Source organism: Vanellus vanellus, assembly GCF_965231255.1.
Source record: "Vanellus vanellus genome assembly, chromosome: 3".
Taxonomy (NCBI): domain Eukaryota; kingdom Metazoa; phylum Chordata; class Aves; order Charadriiformes; family Charadriidae; genus Vanellus; species Vanellus vanellus.
Genome location: NC_138907.1, coordinates 121,444,313 through 121,463,298, shown reverse-complemented (window position 1 = coordinate 121,463,298; position 18,986 = coordinate 121,444,313). Strand labels below are relative to the sequence as shown.

The 18,986-nt window shown below is 39.3% G+C and overlaps 1 protein-coding gene across 1 annotated transcript in view; it reads right to left on the bottom strand.

Moving 5' to 3' along the window:
- Positions 1–2,356: 2,356 nt before the first annotated feature.
- MFSD2B (MFSD2 lysolipid transporter B, sphingolipid) overlaps positions 2,357–18,986 on the bottom strand; it is a gene marked incomplete at both ends in the record, with an annotated part of 38,298 nt that continues 21,668 nt past the window's right edge. The window contains 8 exon segments of the mRNA XM_082480758.1: positions 2,357–2,414; positions 3,450–3,626; positions 5,161–5,304; positions 6,949–7,058; positions 10,811–10,891; positions 12,542–12,625; positions 14,916–15,037; positions 15,132–15,222. Coding sequence (XP_082336884.1) covers positions 2,357–2,414; positions 3,450–3,626; positions 5,161–5,304; positions 6,949–7,058; positions 10,811–10,891; positions 12,542–12,625; positions 14,916–15,037; positions 15,132–15,222 — 867 coding nt within the window.

Genomic DNA, 18,986 nt, shown 5'->3' with positions numbered 1-18,986 from the left:
TAAAACAATAAGATTTTCAAAATATAAAAATACTCATTTCATCTATGGAAGCTTTCTATGTTATTTTGGACGTTCCTGTTATTGCTACCATATGCAAAGCAAGGACTGAGCACATCTCTGTTAGATAATTATCACATTATCACTCTGGAGAAGAGAAAAACAGTTTACAATCAACTCCATTTACCTTGCAGGAGACTGAATTCAGGTTGGGTGTTGTGTAATTTAGAGGCAACTGCACAACTGATCTAGAAATAATATCTTAAGCCACATTCAAATTACTCCAATCAACCACAGCCAGCAATTTCTGCAACCCTTTTATCACTGGGCTGAGTATTCGGCTTATGTAAACTGATACAGATCCACTGCCTTGTAGCTACAGATTTATAGCAGCTGAAAACATAACCCATTAAAAAACATTAACAGTCTTTACTGGGACTTCTGGTTGTTTTTAAAGAAGACTATTCAGAAATTCACAAATATTACAGAATAAATCAAACCCCCAAAACTGTTTTCTATGATGTTTTGGAACTATGTGATATTACTATATAACTTGCCTACTTCAAAGTACAGTAAACCTGCTATTTCAAGTTCCATCAGACTCAAAATTGTAAACAGGCTTATGGTTTTTATTGTTGTAAACATATATGCCTCAGGCATACAAATCTTGATTTGTCCAAGAACCGAAACAAAACAAAAAACCCCAATCCAGCCTTAGATGTCAATTGAACAGAAATTTTAAACATAGTTAACTCTTACCCATGGACACTCAAAATATAGCCTTAAAAGATCACTCATGATTAAGCATTTTGCTGAATTAGGACAGTTCATTAGGCCTTAGACTTCAAACTTGCCTGAAAAGGTTTCAGTATTAAACTTAATGCGACACTCGGTGAATGCACTGATTTTATTTCAGTGTCTTTCAGTAAAAGTTTCCAGTCTCCAGTCCCAGCACTGTGAGTCACTTCCCAGATGGCCCTCAGCAAATTACTTGTGGTCACTGCCTCTAGTAACATCTGCTGCAAACAGCGGCAAGCCAGTCCTCCAAAGGCACTTCTAGTACAAAATATAGGCACCCTCCCACGTATTCATACAGTGAAGCCAGTGGGCTGTAAAATCCTGTCTTGTCTTGCACTGTGCTGATTCCTTCAAGGTTAACAAGCCTTCAACTCTTGGATTCATCACTCTCCTCTCCAGATTTAGATATGTCTTCAGAGTCTGGTCATTTTAGCTGAAGCTTGGAGCCAGCCTCTGGAGGTCTCTATCTCCACTGACTACAGAAGAAGTCCAGAATGAGCAGGTCTGAACTTAAGTGCTCCAGAAAGTGCCTGAGGTTAGGTATGTCTTTCATCTACAAAATGTGTTCATCAGTGTGAATCTACAGTAGAAATGAGGTTTCAGTTAATGTATCTAAAGCACAATGACATCCCTGAATGAAAAAACTCACCATTTAAAAGTCAGGTGTAGTCTCATTATTATAAAACACTGTATGCAAGCTGAGATTACCAGTCATACCATGGTGTTTTGTGAAGCAGAAAGCCTACACCACATGAGAAATGGGCGAGTATGATGATTACTTAAAGGCCAAAATTTACAGAAATTTGAATGGCATAGTCTATTTTTTGGAAGGGGCTACTGATTTTGGACATCCTGAGTGGAGATGTTGATTTTGCAAATGTTAAGTACTCATTTTCTCACAAAGATCAGTTTACAGGTTTCAGAAGCAAGGAACTCCAGTAATGGGAAATGTAAGGTTCATATAAAATCTATAAAGTTAAATTACATCAAAATCTCTTTCAGAAAAAACCCTTCATGAGAAAATCCTCAAAACATGTCTGCATCAGTGATTTGCTTCATTTCAAAACAAAATAAGTCCTAACTTTATATAGTATACTTCAGGATTCCCAAGTGCTTTCGAAACACATTAGTGTGCAATTTATAGGTGGGGAATATGTTCAAAATCCACCCCAGTCTTTAAGGGTGAAATATATCACACAAGTTAAAATTTGGGCGGTGCATCACATTTACACTTTCTTCCCTTAACCTACAAGTCCATAGAATCTCGTATTGCAATGCGATCTCAGCTTTCCATTAATCATCAAAAAAACAAACAAAAAAACCCCAACCCTTCAATAGCTTAAATTCCTGATCATTTGCAATGTCTTTTTTAGCACAGCGCAGGGAGTTAGATATGTATTTTGCACAGTGGTGTCCTCTCTTGATTTCATTACTGACTGTGTCAGAATCATCCTTTATCCATTTTGATGAAATGCAAGCAGATAAATGACCCATCAGACTCTCACGGAGTTTGTGCGTGGGATGTGAGACTGTATTTGGAAAGTCATTGAATTCAGAGCTTTCAGACGGAGGTGTCCTCTTTGTGGTCATCCAAGTTCTCTGTGCTTTGATGGCTCCTTCTGTTAAAAGCAGAACAGACTGCTTTTAGGTGCACAATGAACAGACTTCTGGCTTTTATTACTAATCAAGCTAGTTTGGCAATCGCAAACACCTATAGAACCACCAGCAAGGTATGGTTGTTATGGTCAGTGACTAAAGTACCTAAACAGAGGGACCAGCCCCACTTTACACTGATTAGCCTGTCCCCTCCGGTCTGCAGCTGCCACTCAAGAAAGCAGCTGGTGCCTGAGAGGCCTGTGCCATATTTGCCAACCCCATGCAGGTATCTTAAGATACCTTAGGGAAATGAATTGGTCCCAGATACCCATGCGTAGACCCTGGAACTGATCCCTTAGCATGGAAATCGGTTTCCAATTCCAGTAACTTGAGATAATAAAAACAAGACAGAGTAACAACATATTTTGATATTTAATCCATCAGCCTGCTAGGATAGACTGTTCTTATGTATGTCCTCAGTATACCATGGCTTCACTTGACAGAGGTGAATGATTTCGAGCTAGGCAAGATGTTCTTCGGAGAGGGAGGAAAGGGGATGAAGGGAGACTGAGAAGATAAAAGCTGTTCTTTCTTTTTCTCCCACGATCTTTCCTGCCTACGCCTCTACATGGTTTGGATGTTTCTTATACACCATAAACGCCAAGAATGCAGTCAAGAACCCCATTTTCTTCCGTATACAAGTAAATTGTAACTATTCACATTTTCTCCAGAAATTTAATCTATGTAGAATATTCTTAATTTCTGTCTTGAAACACTGTATCACAATAGTGCTTTGTGTGACACCCCAGAAAAAAAGTAAAATACAGCAGATGATACATCTGATAAATGCTCCTCTAAGCAGGTAGTACTACACTACAAAAATAAGATACTGGAGCATGTAATGGTACCATTACGTTAATAATTCAGCTAATCGAGTGTTGTTCTGTTTTGTTGTAAGGAACATAGAGGTATATGTTGGTAGTTAATAATTTTTTGCCCAGTATGACTAAGAGCTGTTGCAGTCACATTACTGCTGTTTGCTGCCAGTTCAAACCTACCTTAACACTTCAAGTGCCAGTTTTGTTTCTTTCCGACTTTCTTCATTGATTGGGTAAAAAAGTAGTATAAATAAACCTACAAGGATGAGGACAGCAGGGACTGCTCCAATGAGGATTTTCAGTGTGAGGATCACATCGTCAGATTGTCTGCATATCCCTGGCTGGTATCCAGTAAACCTAAACAAATGGAAATGAGAGTGGTGTGTGTATGTCCAAAGCTAAAAGGCAGTTGTTCATCTGAAGGCTTCCTTCTTTCCCCCAACACTCTTCAAGACTTTTCTCCCCTTTTTCCTACACATCCCTTTCTTCCTTCCCCCTACTACATGCTCAAATTTTTTTTTTCAAATCTTATTTTTGTGCTCGATTACCTCTGTATTTTCTCATTATTATTGCATAACATTTAACCACTAAGAGGAGCATGGAACCCCATGTAAGGAAATTGATTAGTTATGTGTTTCCAATTAATATTCAGCAAAGTGTTTAGGTCCCACTTTAAAAGTATGCAAGTAATCTGACCAATTTCAACAGCAATAATTAACTTTAATTTAAACACATACTTAAGCACTCTTCTCAAGATAGACAAATTTGCTGAAGTGCTTAGAGTTAGGTACACACTTACAGTTCATTGATTAAGGGTTTCCATGCAGTCCCACAACTGTTGATATACTCAAATTCCCATTCCCAATTTGTGGAATGAGTTTATTTTCCTCTGAATATGCACCTATGAAAGCTACAGCTCTTTTGGCATCACTCTGTCTTTTGTGTTCTCCCAAACATATGCCTTGGAAAATTGCTGGGAGCTAACTAGAATGTAATTGAAAAGGGGCTAATTGGTGAACAGCGATTTGTTTGAGGGTTTTAGTAGTAAGCATCTAAAATTCCTAAGCCCAAAATGTTCAGCCAAGCGGTGGCTGTTATTTAGCAGCTTCAGCTGAAGGCCCTGAAGGAAAACATTCTGGTTACCAAAACTTAACTTGGAGCCAAGGGCTAGATAGTACTTCAGACATGTTCCCTTCTAAGTGTTTATAGTGTGCTTGGGTGCTGTAGCAGCTACAGGCAAAGGCCCTTTCTGCTAGGTCACGCTACAAAAGCAGGGCAGGAGATGGCTGACCACTTTCTCAACTGTCAGAACAGACAAAGCAAAAGTGGAAGGAGAACACACAGCATCTCCAAACTGACACAGTCTAGGTGACGGGCAGAGCCGTGAGAAAGACTCTGTTCTTGACTCTGATCAGCATCCAGTTCCCTAAAACTGTGCAGGAATTGGTGATCTTTTTATGACGAACAGACCGCTATGCACCCCCGAAAGCACTCCAACCCATGTAAAGACTTATAAGCTCGTATACATAGTCCAACCCAGATGCAGGGAACACACAAAGTAGCTGTATCACTTTTGGGGACCTTCATCTGCTGAGCTTTCATGTATAGTTCTTCATTCATATAAGCCACTAAAATTTACATGAGTAATTTGGAAAGAGGAAAATCTAAAGGGAAGTCAGGTCTTTCTGAACTGAACCATTTTAGGGCAGGTGACTTATTGCTCTGTGGTCTGGCCTAGATGATAACAATCCCATCTTTATTGGTCATCCATCTGGAGCTGCTGGCCCTTTCAGGCTCAGGGCAAAAAGGCAATTAATTCCACAGGGTAAAAGTGGAGTAATCTCAAAATGCTTTCAGAGTAGATTCACTAAGTGCAAACAGTGTTACTTACTCCAGTCCTGCTGCAGAAATTCCTAAGCCAATTCCTGCTGACATCTTGGTAAAGAAAACATAAGAAGAATAGAAAATGGTTTCATGTCCTTTTCCATGAGGATTCTGCAGGCGAAAGTTATCAACAACGTCAGGCAGCATTGACCTAGAGATGAGCAAGATAAAGGAAAAACTCAAGCCAAAATGTCTTCTCAGATTCCAAACTTACCGAATGAGTACACCCCTCCTCCTTTTCTAAGATCTGACTGATGTATTCATGCAGATGAAAGAATCCAATTCAAAAAGTCCTGCTGCTGAACAGGAGGGCAAAAATCCATGTAAGAAATGCATGACCACACATTACAAATAGAAAACCACTGAAAAACTATCAAACACTTGTTGGGAGGTGACAGAATTCTTTAGACTGACTGTCATTCCAATCACAAGTTGTGATACTAAAAAAAAAAAAAAAAAAACAACAAACCCCACATTTCTTAAGATTTCAAGGGACTATGAATCTGAATAGTTTAACTCTGAAACAACCTTTTGACAGACTAACAAAATTTTCAGAAACCAATGAGGCCTATCCTCTCTCTACTCCAAAAAGAATGAATTTGGTAATGGGGAATCAGAATGGAAGCTGCTCAAATGTCAATTGTGAATTGACATTTTATTTCCAATATATGTCATGATTTACTTTTGGAAAAAAGGGCTTCTCACCCTCTGTCCAGAAAAGCTTATGTAGTCTGACAGCTTATTTCAAACTATATTTCCATGATCTCTTGGAGTTTTCAGGGCATTGTACAAATGAGTAATGCAAAACAGCTCTCTCAGCAACGGTCTTGCTTTCTGGTCAATTTGACCTGAATAATAATTATTCTCTCTGGAGAGGAAATGTCCCGTTCTGCTCATCCTTGAGTAGTTTTTTTTCCCCACATATTTTCAGTCCTCAAGAGCAAAGGACCTTGAATTGTCAGTTTCTTTTAATGATATCCTTGTGTTATTTGATCTGTAAGAGAGGACTGCTCAAGCAGGGATACATAGCTTGGCTTATGTTTCCTCTGCTACGTTCTTGATTGCTCAGCATTAATTGATTTCTCTAACTTCATCATTCCTGTAGTTCTGTTACAAACCAAAGCAACTGATTTACTGTTATCACAAGTTAATCATAGAATCATAGAATTGTCTAGGTTGGAAGAGACCCTTGGGATCATCGAGTCCAGCCATCTACCCTACTCTACAAAGTTCTCCCCTACACCACATCTAAACGTCTCTTAAACACATCCAGGGATGGTGACTCAACCACCTCCCTGGGCAGTCTATTCCAATGCCCGACCACTCTTTCTGGGAAAAATTCTTTCCTAGTGTTCAGTCTAAATCTGCCCTGTTGGAGCTTGAAGCCATTCCCTCTTGTTCTGTCATTAATTACCTGTGAGAAGAGACCAGCACCAACCTCTCTACAGTGTCCTTTCAAATAGTTGTAGAGAGTGATGAGGTCTCCCCTCAGCCTCCTCCTCAAACTAAACAGTCCCAGCTCCTTCAACCGCTCTTCATATGATTTGTTACTTAGACTCATTTACATACTCTTATGTACAAAGAGCAGCTACAGTTACAGTAGACGTAACCTGTTAACAACAGGCCAAAGTCATGTAATTGCAAATAGCCTTTATTATAAAAACAGAAAAATATTATTGGAAGAAATTACTCTTGCCAAATTCTGCCTCTTCCAGAGGCAAATTCCATGTCATAGTACACGCATGTAGTGCAGACGTATATCCCTTTCCCCACCACAAACGTACAATTCTCCTACCATGGCAACAGAAGAGATGCCGCAATGCTCAGACCAGAGACGAAGGCCACGAAGTAAGCCAGGATCAGGTTTGGAATGGTCACTAGCATGACTGCAAATGGAATCATCCACTGAGGAAGAAGAAAAACAGTATATCTAACTTACATTATGCACTGCACAATGGTATATAGATTATTCCCTTCAAAATATAAGATTACGTTACAAAACAGTTCATGCACAGCAATGCCTAACACCAGTTTCTATTCTAGGAGAATGGAACCATTTAATTTACTATTAGAGACAAAGCCATCATCATGCTGCGTTTGAAGGGGAGGGGCAGGGGTTCAATGGTAATTTATAACTGTAAATATCCCATTTTACAGATCATCCTGAGTCTTGAATGAAGAAGAGTTTGCTTACACCTTCATTTCCAATGACCACTTTAAAGCAATCTAGGTACTTGGCAATAACTAAAACCAGGAAGGCGGTGTGGTTTACTCCAACTCCACACAGTCAGATACACTCATGACATCGCACAAGTCACTAAGGCTACCCTCAAAACGAAACTAATTTGGGATGCTCAGGATTTGTTTTCTGGCAGTACTTAAAACCACCAGATTTTCTCAACTTCAACTTGAGGCAATGGTCTTACAGGATTGAAAATCCACTATTTCAAATGCTGATTGAATGCATCCAGCCCAGCTGTCCCATACCCATCACATGCTCCAGCTCCCACGCCTATGAACCATGGGCACAGCACATGTAGAATCCAGAACCAGAGGCTTATCTACAGGGCTTTTTAATGATGGGGGATTAGTTTAACATTAAGTGTTTCAATCCTCTATACTTGCAGCTTGGGAGCTGAGGGTATGAGAAGAGCTTTCACAGAGAGTGATTCCCCTAAGCACTGCTATTTACAGTTCTGTATGATAAGTGATTCTGGGAGTCCTGGAGTCTAATCCATTATGTTTATGTTTTAAATGCATTTCCCATCTAAAGCATTTGCTCCTAACCTAAGGAGGCAGAAAATAACCTTTCCTGACTGCAAGTTCCCAGTGCAGACAGATAATCCTCACATTAGCCCAAAGTTGTGGCAAAATCGTTATTTCACCACAAGAGAGCACTCCAGCGATACCAGATTTTATGTTGCCTATAAGCAATTTTATGACTGCCTTATGCTCCACATGGGGCACCCACTCAGAAACCAAAGCACTTAAACAAAAATCTAGATCGATAATAATAATCATTGTAACTGTAATTTTCTACTGAAAGAGAAGCACGTCCCGCAGGACTGAAGCTACAATGCCCTAAAGTCTCACTCATGCAATGGTAGTGCAATCATGGGGGCAGTGTTCCTGCTGCAATAAAAACCTAATGCATCTCCTTCTTTCCTACATGTAAAGCAAATACTCCATTATTGGCACCCTGCTCCCTAGCCACAGGGCTGCTGCTCTCCCAGTCATAAACAATATCCTACTGTTATCACGTGTCTTCCATCCATTCCCTGACAGAACTACAGATGGCAACCCTACTGGGATGCTAAAGGTGGTACAGGCCTGTGCAACAGCACATTATGAACGGCAAATCAGGAAAAAGTGCAGCTAGGATGTGAGTGGAAATGGGGATGGGAGAGTGGAGGAGGGGCTGCACAGCCAAGATTCATCCAAGGGTATGCCTCCATGCTAAGCAGTGCTGATAGATGGCAAATAAACAATTGCGTGTGTGTGGGGAGGTGAAAAGATTGGTGGCATTTTTTGATTTGTTTTTATTTTTTACTAAATCCTCCAAAACCCACAGCCAAAAGCTATTATTGGCTAGGTTGGAAGCTAAAGTTGTGATCTTCCACTTTTAGACACCTTGCCAAAACCATGAACCAATGAGCTGCCACACTTATAATTTCTCATGGCAACTTCACCTCCAGTCACCAGCTGGGAGACTCACTGAGTGTAAGTTCAATGTTTGCCCCGTGAGGGCAGAGCAGACAATCTAAATGAACACAGCACGTGGAAGCAGAAGCAAATAAACAGAAGAGAATAATTTCCAGCCTGTGCACCAACCTGATCATGGGAAGAATGCTATCAAGGATCCTGCCTGGGTATGACCCTGTACTTCCAGAAAGTCTAGGCTTTAAACTTCTAGCAAGTTTAGATATTTAGTCTGTACTTAGACTGTTCGTAATCTCTTGTGGAGGAATGAGTAAAAAGGGAGCAATACCAGTGGAAGGAAGCAAAGATTCTTGTTCCTTATCTACCTACCCTATCCTCTATACTTTTTCAGGGGTCTCTTCAACATAGAACCACTTTAACAGGAAAAATTAGTCTGGAGCAGTGTGGGGGTTTTGTTTTTTTTTCAGGAAACGGAATTACAAATTACATCTTCACCCTGAAAGCTGAGTAAGGTTTTGGAGAAAAAAAAAACTTTTCTCCCCTGTCTCCTTCCCTTCCAGAAGAACATTCCCCAGTGACAAACATAGGAGCCTTAAATGATGTGATTTTATTTCACATTAAGAAAGAACAGATTAGTTGTACAGATCACAAAAGGTGGTAGTATAGGAAGCCCCTGTGATGCATTGCCAGACAAAATCCATCACTGAGCACACACTGAGACCCTTGAGTAACGTCTACAAGGTGAAATAGAGAGGTGGCTTTTTTTCAATCCAGCCCTCATTTAGACCATAATATAGTCAAGCAACTCAACTGTAAAATTAAGTTAAACCATGTTTACAGAGGTGCTGACAGGCTTTCCAGTCATGTTAAACTAAATTTATAGAGCCAAGTTGGTTGAAGAAAGCATTTTTTGTAGCCAAGCAGACAGAGGACGAGATTTCCTAAGGAGGAAATCTGCATTCCCTGGTTCAATACTGGTTTTGGCAATTCTCTTTGCTCAAGTGGTAAAAATAAATGAGGATGGGACTTGGATTCCAGATGCCTACTTCAAAACAGGTAATGATTCAGCATATTTGGAACTTGGGTTTTAAAGTTACTTCTGATTCTTTGGAAGTCATTCTAACACACCAATTCTAATTCCAAAAATTACAACTGTTCAATTATATTCAACAATTCTCCCCAGACCTAAACTTTTCAGCTTTGTTCAGATTTTGGCATATAGCTTTAGGCTGGATTTTCCAAGTCCTCATGCTTTGTTGTGCACAAGGCAGACAATTTTTCTTTCCTTTTTCATAAGTAATTGAAGGTAAACAGGGGAAAAATGGAGAGGAACAGGCCTATACAATGACTCACTGAGGATGATGACAGAAAATTGCTGCTGTCTGCTCTAAGTGAAGGACTTAAAATAATCCATCAGAGACGAGGGCAGGCTCGCTGAGCTGGCTTTGCAGAGCTGTGTCAAAGTTAAACTAGGCTTCTTTTCTCAGGTAGGTCACCTATTTCTTTACTTCGCTAATAACAGTCCATCTCTGTTCAGAGGGATGTGGGCACCCTTGCCTTCTTACTTTTCTAGAGAAGGATGCGTAACAGACTTCCTGTTTCCTCCTCTGTGACTGCATTACAGATGTGGTCAACTCAGCACCATATACAAAGACAAAACAAACCTTCTACAATAGATAACTTGTCAACCTGAGGCAACACAGATCCAAATTTATAAAACCTCATTGGGGTTTACTTCTGAGACCAGTGAAATGCAGATGTTGTGCAGAGTCTTAAAGAAGCTGGGATCTCCTTTCAGCATCAATCCATTTCTCAAAAATTTCTCTTGGAAACTTGGAATCTGTCTAAACTTTGGTTTAATGAATTAAAACAAACTCTGAAACTGAGCAAGTTTCAGGTAGCTTGAGGTTATAAGCACTTGAAAGAACTCCTGAAGTGGCTCCAGTTGTCAAATGAAGTGAGCACAAGCAGATTTTTTTCTCCAAGGTTTTGCTTACCGAAATCCCACATGCTGCACACTTCTTGCCAAATCGCTGCAGAAACTTCTGCCAGAAAGGAATGCTCACAGCTGCTGATACCTACAATTGACAAAAAAACATATCTGTACCGTACTTACTGCCACTGTCTTTGTCAGCTGAAGAGCTCACAGACATCTTTTTGTCTAGTACATTAAGGTCTGAAAGGAAGATGAACTTGCAGATTCCTATTTCTCATCGTGCTTTGAGTGATTTTTATTTTTTGATTCAGTATAATATATTATGAACAAAAGCTATTCATGAGAGGGTTTTCCTCAGAAGGCAGTATCTTAAAATTTCCTTTTCCTAATGTAGCCATGGCAGTTAAAACTATACCCGACACAGTCGTTAAAGTTCAAACATATTGCAAAGAGTCATACTTTGTGCTAATGCCTTTTGTCTCATAATCCGAACCTGGAAAATGATAAGTGAATTAAACTCTACTTCATCAGACAGGAAGAAAGCTGAAGCGCTAGATACACTTATCTTAAGATACAGTTAGACTACATATCCCATACTAGATGTTTATTCTTAGGAAGAACCTGTAAGAGAAGTAGTCGCTTACAGTCAATATTTCCATGTCATATACTGTAATACTCACTTGGTAGCAGCAATAACCACATACAACATAGTACCAATACACTGAAGCACTGCTGCTCATGACAGTCTTACAATTGACCTAAATTCAAATGCCATCTCATTGTTACACTTATATTGCGCTCTTTACTGACTTTAACTCTACTGTCTCTGTCTCTCTTCTTGGTGTCCATTACTTGCAGAGCCTTAAGATACCCAACAGTCATTCCCTGCTCTCCAACATTTTGGTTTTAATCCTTGGAAAACATCTGTCTTAAAGTGTGGGAAAGGAAGAATCAAAAAGGGGTAGAAAGGGTGGGAAGCTGTGACCAAGAAGTGGAAACCCCTCAGATAGTTCTACAAAGTCTTTGCGTCAAACGGGTGAGAAGTCATGCAATAGCTTCCCTGAAAATGACTGCCGCAGTATTCTATACATTAGACAAATTCTCTACAAAATATTTCGAAAGTGCAGTACATGCACATCCCAGTAATTATGCAACATTAAATGTTCTACTTGTGTTTAAAGGACTTTGGTCAGAAGGACAAAAATGGCAGTTTTCAACTAATACTACTTGTAATCATAAAGTAAATCATGCAATACAGGAGCAGTGAGTGACTGGGTTATAAGTATCACCTAAGCAAGCAGAATTCTACCCCTGCATGTCAAGAAAAATGGTTCTGTAAAAGGATCTTTTTATCACACTGCCAATTGCTCCACAGAGGAATCTTCACATCTCTGGATATTTTAAATATTTATCCTTGCAAGCTGCCTAGCCCAGAAAGCTCATGTGTATGAATACACAAATTAAAGTTGTTTAATTTTCAGCAATCAGACCGGGGAAATGGAAAAAGGAGCTAAAGTTCCAGAACTCCTTTCTGGCAGCGGCTTTTGTCTTTTATAGGAGCAGGACGTGACTTACAGGTAAAAGCAACAAGGAATGAATTAAAAGCTCCAGAGCATTAATTTTTTAGTACAGTAGACAACACCAGCTTTATTTCAAACAGGCAAAGCAAAAGATAGTGTATCTTCTTAAGAGCTCTGTCTAAAAAACCTGTTCTTGTCATCTGTTATTTTGTGCCAAAAACCAGTAGAGAACCAGCTATCAAATAAAAAGATGGGAGAGAAGTACAACTCACCAAGATGGTCACCACCAAATACTGGAAGTGATTGCGAAGATCAGCAGCATGAGTGCAGAACAGGACAAAGTTGCTCTGCTCCAGCTGTTGAATTGAAGACGTTTGGTGACGACCAAAAAAGAAAGGAAAAATAAAAAAGACAAAAATGATGTCACACTCCATAGTAGCCAAACATAGCTGGTGACTGATTTGTTAAATGTAGGATTTTGGAGTCTCATTCTTCCCTCATTTGCAAAAATTTGAAGAAGCAATAAATCTCCTGCTATCACAGGAGTAACACACCAATAATACTGGGGCAAGCAAAAGGTAAACTTTGCAACTAATATAGCATAAAAATGACCAAACCAGGAACTGCCTTATGAGAGGATTCTGTCTAAAGGCTTTATTCCCTATGTTGCAATTTCCTTGTGTTGTTGTCACAGCCATAGCTGCAGATTACTGCAAGAAATTGCCCTTTCAGAAGCTCTGACTCCAAAACAAGTCACTCTTCAGATGGAATTACGCTCATGCCACCTTCCTCTAGTAAAGCAGCTAACTACTGGTTTTGTATACACCCTTGGCTCTGGAGGGTAGCTTTGGGTCAAATATCTCCATAAGTCTGAGTACTCACTGGATGGGAGGATCTAGCTGCAGTGTGTTATAATGACAGATGAAGACATTGCCACCATGCTTTTGCAGAACTCAAGGGGGTTCTGAACACCAGAATATGGTTCAGCCCCAGCTCCAGAAATTTTGCAGAAGTGGAATGACAGAGGAGGATTTAATACTCATGCCACAGCAGTTTGATCAACTCTTGTTCCCTTGTGCTCTTGTACAAGTGTCCAATCATCTGTACACAAATTAGGATAAAAGTTATATCCCTGCTCCTTCCCTAGCTTGTGTCCCCATTTACACTGCCTTCATTTTAGATGCAGAATATCACACTCTGGGATTATGGACAATGCATCTTTATTTGCCTATTCCTTTGCTCGTCAGTAATCCACTCATTAAATTCCAAAAAGTCAGTGTCCTTCCCTTGAATAACAATAGCAATGGTTGCTCATATGCTGGTTGAACTGGATCAACACAGCTTCCAGCTTCTACTTCCCCTCATACCTTCCCTTCAGTCTGTACAAATAGAAAAATAAAAAAAATATGGACTGACAGAAGGTCTTTTCCTCTCTGGGTGTTGTCAGCAAGTAGCTGGTTGCCACCAATCAGATGTGTGCTGTATCCTTACTGGCTGAAGGGATGCTGGAAGGTCTGGACATTTCATCTTTCTATCTTCTCCCTGTGTCTCCTCCTGCAGTTCGCAGATGTAAGCAGAAATGCTTCTGCTATTGTTTCTCACCCTTGGACCTTCCAGCAAGGACTGATAGATGCTGTAAAGAACAGTCTATTAACTGTGCCCAAATCCAGGCCAACAGGAAACTTCAGTGCTTCTTTGGCAAACAGACTTTTAAGTAGCCCTTCCAAAGAACTTACTAATTCATCAGGACTGCTGAACACAATGCTGCTCTCTTACATGCCCTGTTCTTACCCTCTGTCCTGATATTCACTTGATCAATGGCTCATGTGACTAAGAGTCTGTTGCCGAAAATGTGAATATTATTTGCTTTTCAAAATAAAGCCAACTTTAATTGATATGTACAGATTCACATTAAAATAACTTATTTACTGAGTTGAACATAGTTCAAAACCCAAACTTTAAAAAGACTGCTGGACTGTGGGGGTAAGGGTTTCTTACTGAGTTTTTCTACAGCTCCTCTTTATAGGAGGATATATTGCATCTTTTTGCAAAAGCCACATTAAACTGCAGGTCCTCATTTGAAAATTAGCTCTATCTAGCTCTGAGATAGGTCAAACCTCCTGCCTCTGAACATCATCTTACTCTGACCTAATGCCTTCCATCACAAAAGACTCCATAAGAACCAGTTCAGCCACTATCTGAGAACAGCCACCTATGCAAAGGAAAGGGGCAATGGTTTGAAGCAGCACACACTGTAGAGAAGAACAGAGAGAACAGAAAGCATTCTCTAAGCAACTGAAACCACAGGAGACCGTAGATGGATAACATATAATGACCTAATCTGGGTCACTAGGACTAGTTCCTCACCTTTTATGAAAAAAGAAAAAAAAAAAAAAAAAAAGTCATCTTTAAATGGTCAGGACTTTGGTTATGCTTCTCATTTGAAAGAACCATCTCCAGCCACACAGGCTCCCAGGCACCAAAAAAGAGCTTTGGTTCCCTACTGATTTGTAGGAGAAGGCACCACCCCCTAGATCACCACCTCCAGTCACCAGCCAAAGGTTATTTGCATTTTAGCTGCCACAGACTCTCCCATGCTGGGACTGGAATGAGGCCAATGTACAGACTTAGAGAGTCTGAAGTTACCTGAACTGCTGTCGAGATGAGAAGAAATGAAGCTGTAAGCTTCACATATGGACCATGCTTCATGGTGAGTCCAAGCCCCTCACAAAAAGGAATTGCTCTGTCTGAATTTAAGGCATAAGGATCTAAGAGGAGCAGAATACATAAAATAACAATCTTTTTCAGAGATTAATGTGAAATAATTATTATTAAATCTAGGCATACTTAAATATATCTTACCATCTTTTTCCTTTACTCCGAGAAAAAGAATGACAATTCCAAGAAGATACACACCTCCTATGACCCCTGCTGCAATCATATAAACTTTTGCCTTTGGAAAGAAAAAAGACATATTTGAAATAGTGACAGGAAAATGACAAGTCATTATGAAAATTTCAGTCTCTTTCTGGTGAGTCATCTGCAAATGAAGAAATGCCCGTCTACATACAGCCAACCATCTGCCTTTTACCTCTCTGAGAAATGTTCAGTTCTGCAGTTCATTTATAAACAACACCTACTTTAGTACAAATCCAGGGCACATAAGTATATATTTCTTGCAAAAAAAAAGGAGCTGTGAACAAAAGGGCTACTGTGTTGGCAACCCGAATGTTTTAAAAATTTTCTTATGTTGAGACTAGCTATAGACATACATAGTCATCTATCAAAAACATGCAGCATCCATAGAGTGATTCTGATTTTTAGTAAATCCAGTTGATCTAGTAAGATAGAATGCAATCTGTATCTTCATGCTGGGTAGGAAAGGCCTCAGTACTGATGTAAACATGGTTACTACAGTTACTGCATTTATAAATAATGATAATAAAAACTTCCTTTAGGCTTTAATGAATTTTAGAAATCACACTTTCATGTAATGTTTTGAGAATATGGTAGCTTGCATGCTTGTTTTCCCATTTACTTAGTGAAATACTCAGGCAAATTCAGACATCATTGCTTCCTATTAGCCAGGGGAACAAAGCCTCCAACGATATCCCCCACGCCGTTAGATCACATTTATTGTTTCCAGCTCTGATTACACTGACTCTTGAATAAAGCTTTAAAAAAATATTTTGCTTTAGTATTCTGTAATAATTTATTTTATACTGTGTTATCAAATATAAAATAAGTGCTGGTTATAGAGCTTTATGACATAATGATTGTTTGATAGGAAAACTGAATTCCAAGTTATCAGTAATATGTTGAAAATTGAATTATTATAAATCTAGGTAGCACTTGGTAAATAGGCATGCAATTACAAGAATGTACTCCCAAATATAAAGTCCTTTAGTATAAAAGCAAAGGTAGTCAGATGAACCATGTAAGTACAGATAATCTTCAAGACAACAGCTGTTGTTAAGATATTTATATTTCAGAAGAGGACATGGTAAAATAAAGGAATGCAGGACTATTCTTTATTTGGGAGAACGGTTTGGGGTTTTTTATATCAGAGCTATAAATTAAGTCACTGAGTACTTTTATAGTATTGTATATGGCTTGCACAGACTACAGAATTCAGTGTTGTATATAGTTGAATCCACTTAAACGAAGTAATTTCAGCCTGAAAAGCACCCTAGCCAGGAGAGAAGAGGCTGAAAAAAAAGGGATAGTAACAGGACTCCATTATGAAGTTTACATTTCTTGTCCATTTATTTGTCAGTTTGCTTGAAGCAATCAATTAAATGCTTTTTTTCACAGCTCATAATTAAGTGCAATTTGATCTTAAACTATCAGGCATATTCATGGTAGGCCAAATAAGATTCTCTGACCCTAAACAAAACTTGTTCGCCCATCTACAAGCTATATCAATATCCACGGTTGGTTTCCAGCAGGAAAGATCCACTCCTAATCTTACAGTAACAACTGCAGGAGAGCTTAGAAATAACCACTTCCTTTCTTTAATAATGAGCAAAATAGTATCAGTCATTCACTAGGTCTTTTTTTAAGCTAGATATGCTCTTGGGCAGCCAAGAATTAGTCCTTTTGACATAAAGTCAGGGCCATACTCATGAATGGCAATAAAAGAAACAGTCAAGATTCGGCCTCTTCTAAATATTATTTTAGACCGATGGAGGTACTTCAGGTTCATAGACCCTAATCCTGCCTCAATTTATCACTCAGCATCCATCAGTCATACAACCAAAATTCAAGATCCAACATCTCTTGTTGATCATGCAGTTAGGTGCATTTTCTGTTGTGCATGGTGTGAACAAAAGGCAAGTGTCCCGTCACACGACGCAAGCAGCTCCCCCCAATGCTCAATGACCATGCACGCTTCCATAATCCAACCAAATTGATGCCAGGTTTTGTGAATGGCGAAAAATTTTGGTCCTCACAAAACAGGGTAGCAGGGAATGAGGTGGGTTGCCAGAGCAGTTCATTCAGACTACAGCCTCTGCCCAGGCCTGAGGGCTTTTTGGAAAAAAAAGCAGGAAAGAACAAGGAGTGAACAGAACTTTCCCCATGGGAAAAATGTGGACACCATAATCCAGACTGTTATCAACCATGGGATACTACTCATCTACCAAACCTGAGAAGGTGACACACAAAACAGTGGAAGAAGCAAAAAAAAAAAAAAAAAGACCAAAACAAATATACAGGAAATTCTCACAAAAAAGGAACACATGGCTGCTTGTAAATAAGGAAGGGAAATGAGGAAGGTAACATTTCTAATTAAATCAACCCATATAGTTGGAAAAAAAAGGACCATTTTCCAGTCACACTGCGACTTCTTCAGATCTGAAAAATGTTTGTGTGTCTAAAAGCTTTTCTACTGTTTCCCAGTGTTAGTAGCTAGTTTAATGAAAGAGATTACTTCTACCTACAAACTCTGGCTACTTTAGGCTATATATCTTTGCTACTTTTTCAAAAAAACTACTTGACATTCAACTCATTGTGAAGCTTCTTTCTCCATCTCCCTCCTACCTCAAAAAGGACAGGAAAGCACATGTGGTTAGACAGAAAGGAAATAAATCAAGATGATGTATTTTTTTTCCATGAAAGCCATTTAAGAGATTTGAAAGTGGAAGATGGTGATTATGGCATAAAACAGATTCAGACAGGGAATCTGCTGTGCAATGAAATTCTGCTTTCTCCACAACTTTTCAAGCTACTCCTCTTGACAATTCACAGAGCTGTAATAGCACAGTAGTTATCTACATCAAGCCATTGTCCTAGAAGCTAAAAAAGGAAGACAGGATGATGTTCTGTGTCTTGTTAAAATATACACTGGAAGTTACCTAACAAGCAGGTTCAAAAATACTTTAATCAGCTATTAAATGGCATGGCCACTTACAGAAGCAGGCCAGCTCTTCCCAGGCAGTTTCCCAGATCAGCTCTCTGAGAAGCCTTACAATGGCCTGTGCCAAAAAGAAAAAAAAAAAGCATCAGGTAGCACAGAGGCAGAGAATAGTATTTGGGAGTGGGGGGAGGCAAGGCTTGGTCACCTTCTGGGCTACCAGTGCTGGTGCCAGGGTAAGTAAATTTAAAGAGTGCATAAAAACATGTTTTTAGTTTGTGATTTTACTGCCGCTGAAAATTGGTAATAGGAACTATTCAACTACAAAAAGGAGAGCACGAATATGTACATCCTGATTTGCACCAAGCACCTGAGACTTGGACTCAGGTCAAGGAATCTTCTTCATGGGAAATTTTATGTATCAGTTAGTACACACACAGACACAGAAATAGATGAAAATATAAAAAGGAAGACTGAATCTAACAATTGGTAAAATGGAACCAAAAACCTGTTGATATCACAACTAACAGAAAAAACACTACACAAGGTAATTGTTTGATTCAGGGCCTGTTTCAAGACCACTGGAAACAATGGAAGACTATCAAATTATGTTCACTGAGGTTTGGATCAGGTTTTAGGATTTCCTTCCAGACATAAAATCTTCTCTGTTTCTCAAAAAAATAGCAAATTGAAGAATGAAGAGATTAAATTACTTGTGCAGGACTACAGGAAAAATCTGCTGTGGAAAATGAAATGAACAAGCATGGAACTCTAGGTTCGTTCCACATGTTCACCACTGAGCCCTGCACCCACTCATTGCCTGTTACCAACCATTTACTTTCAGCAGTGCTTTGTACCTTCAC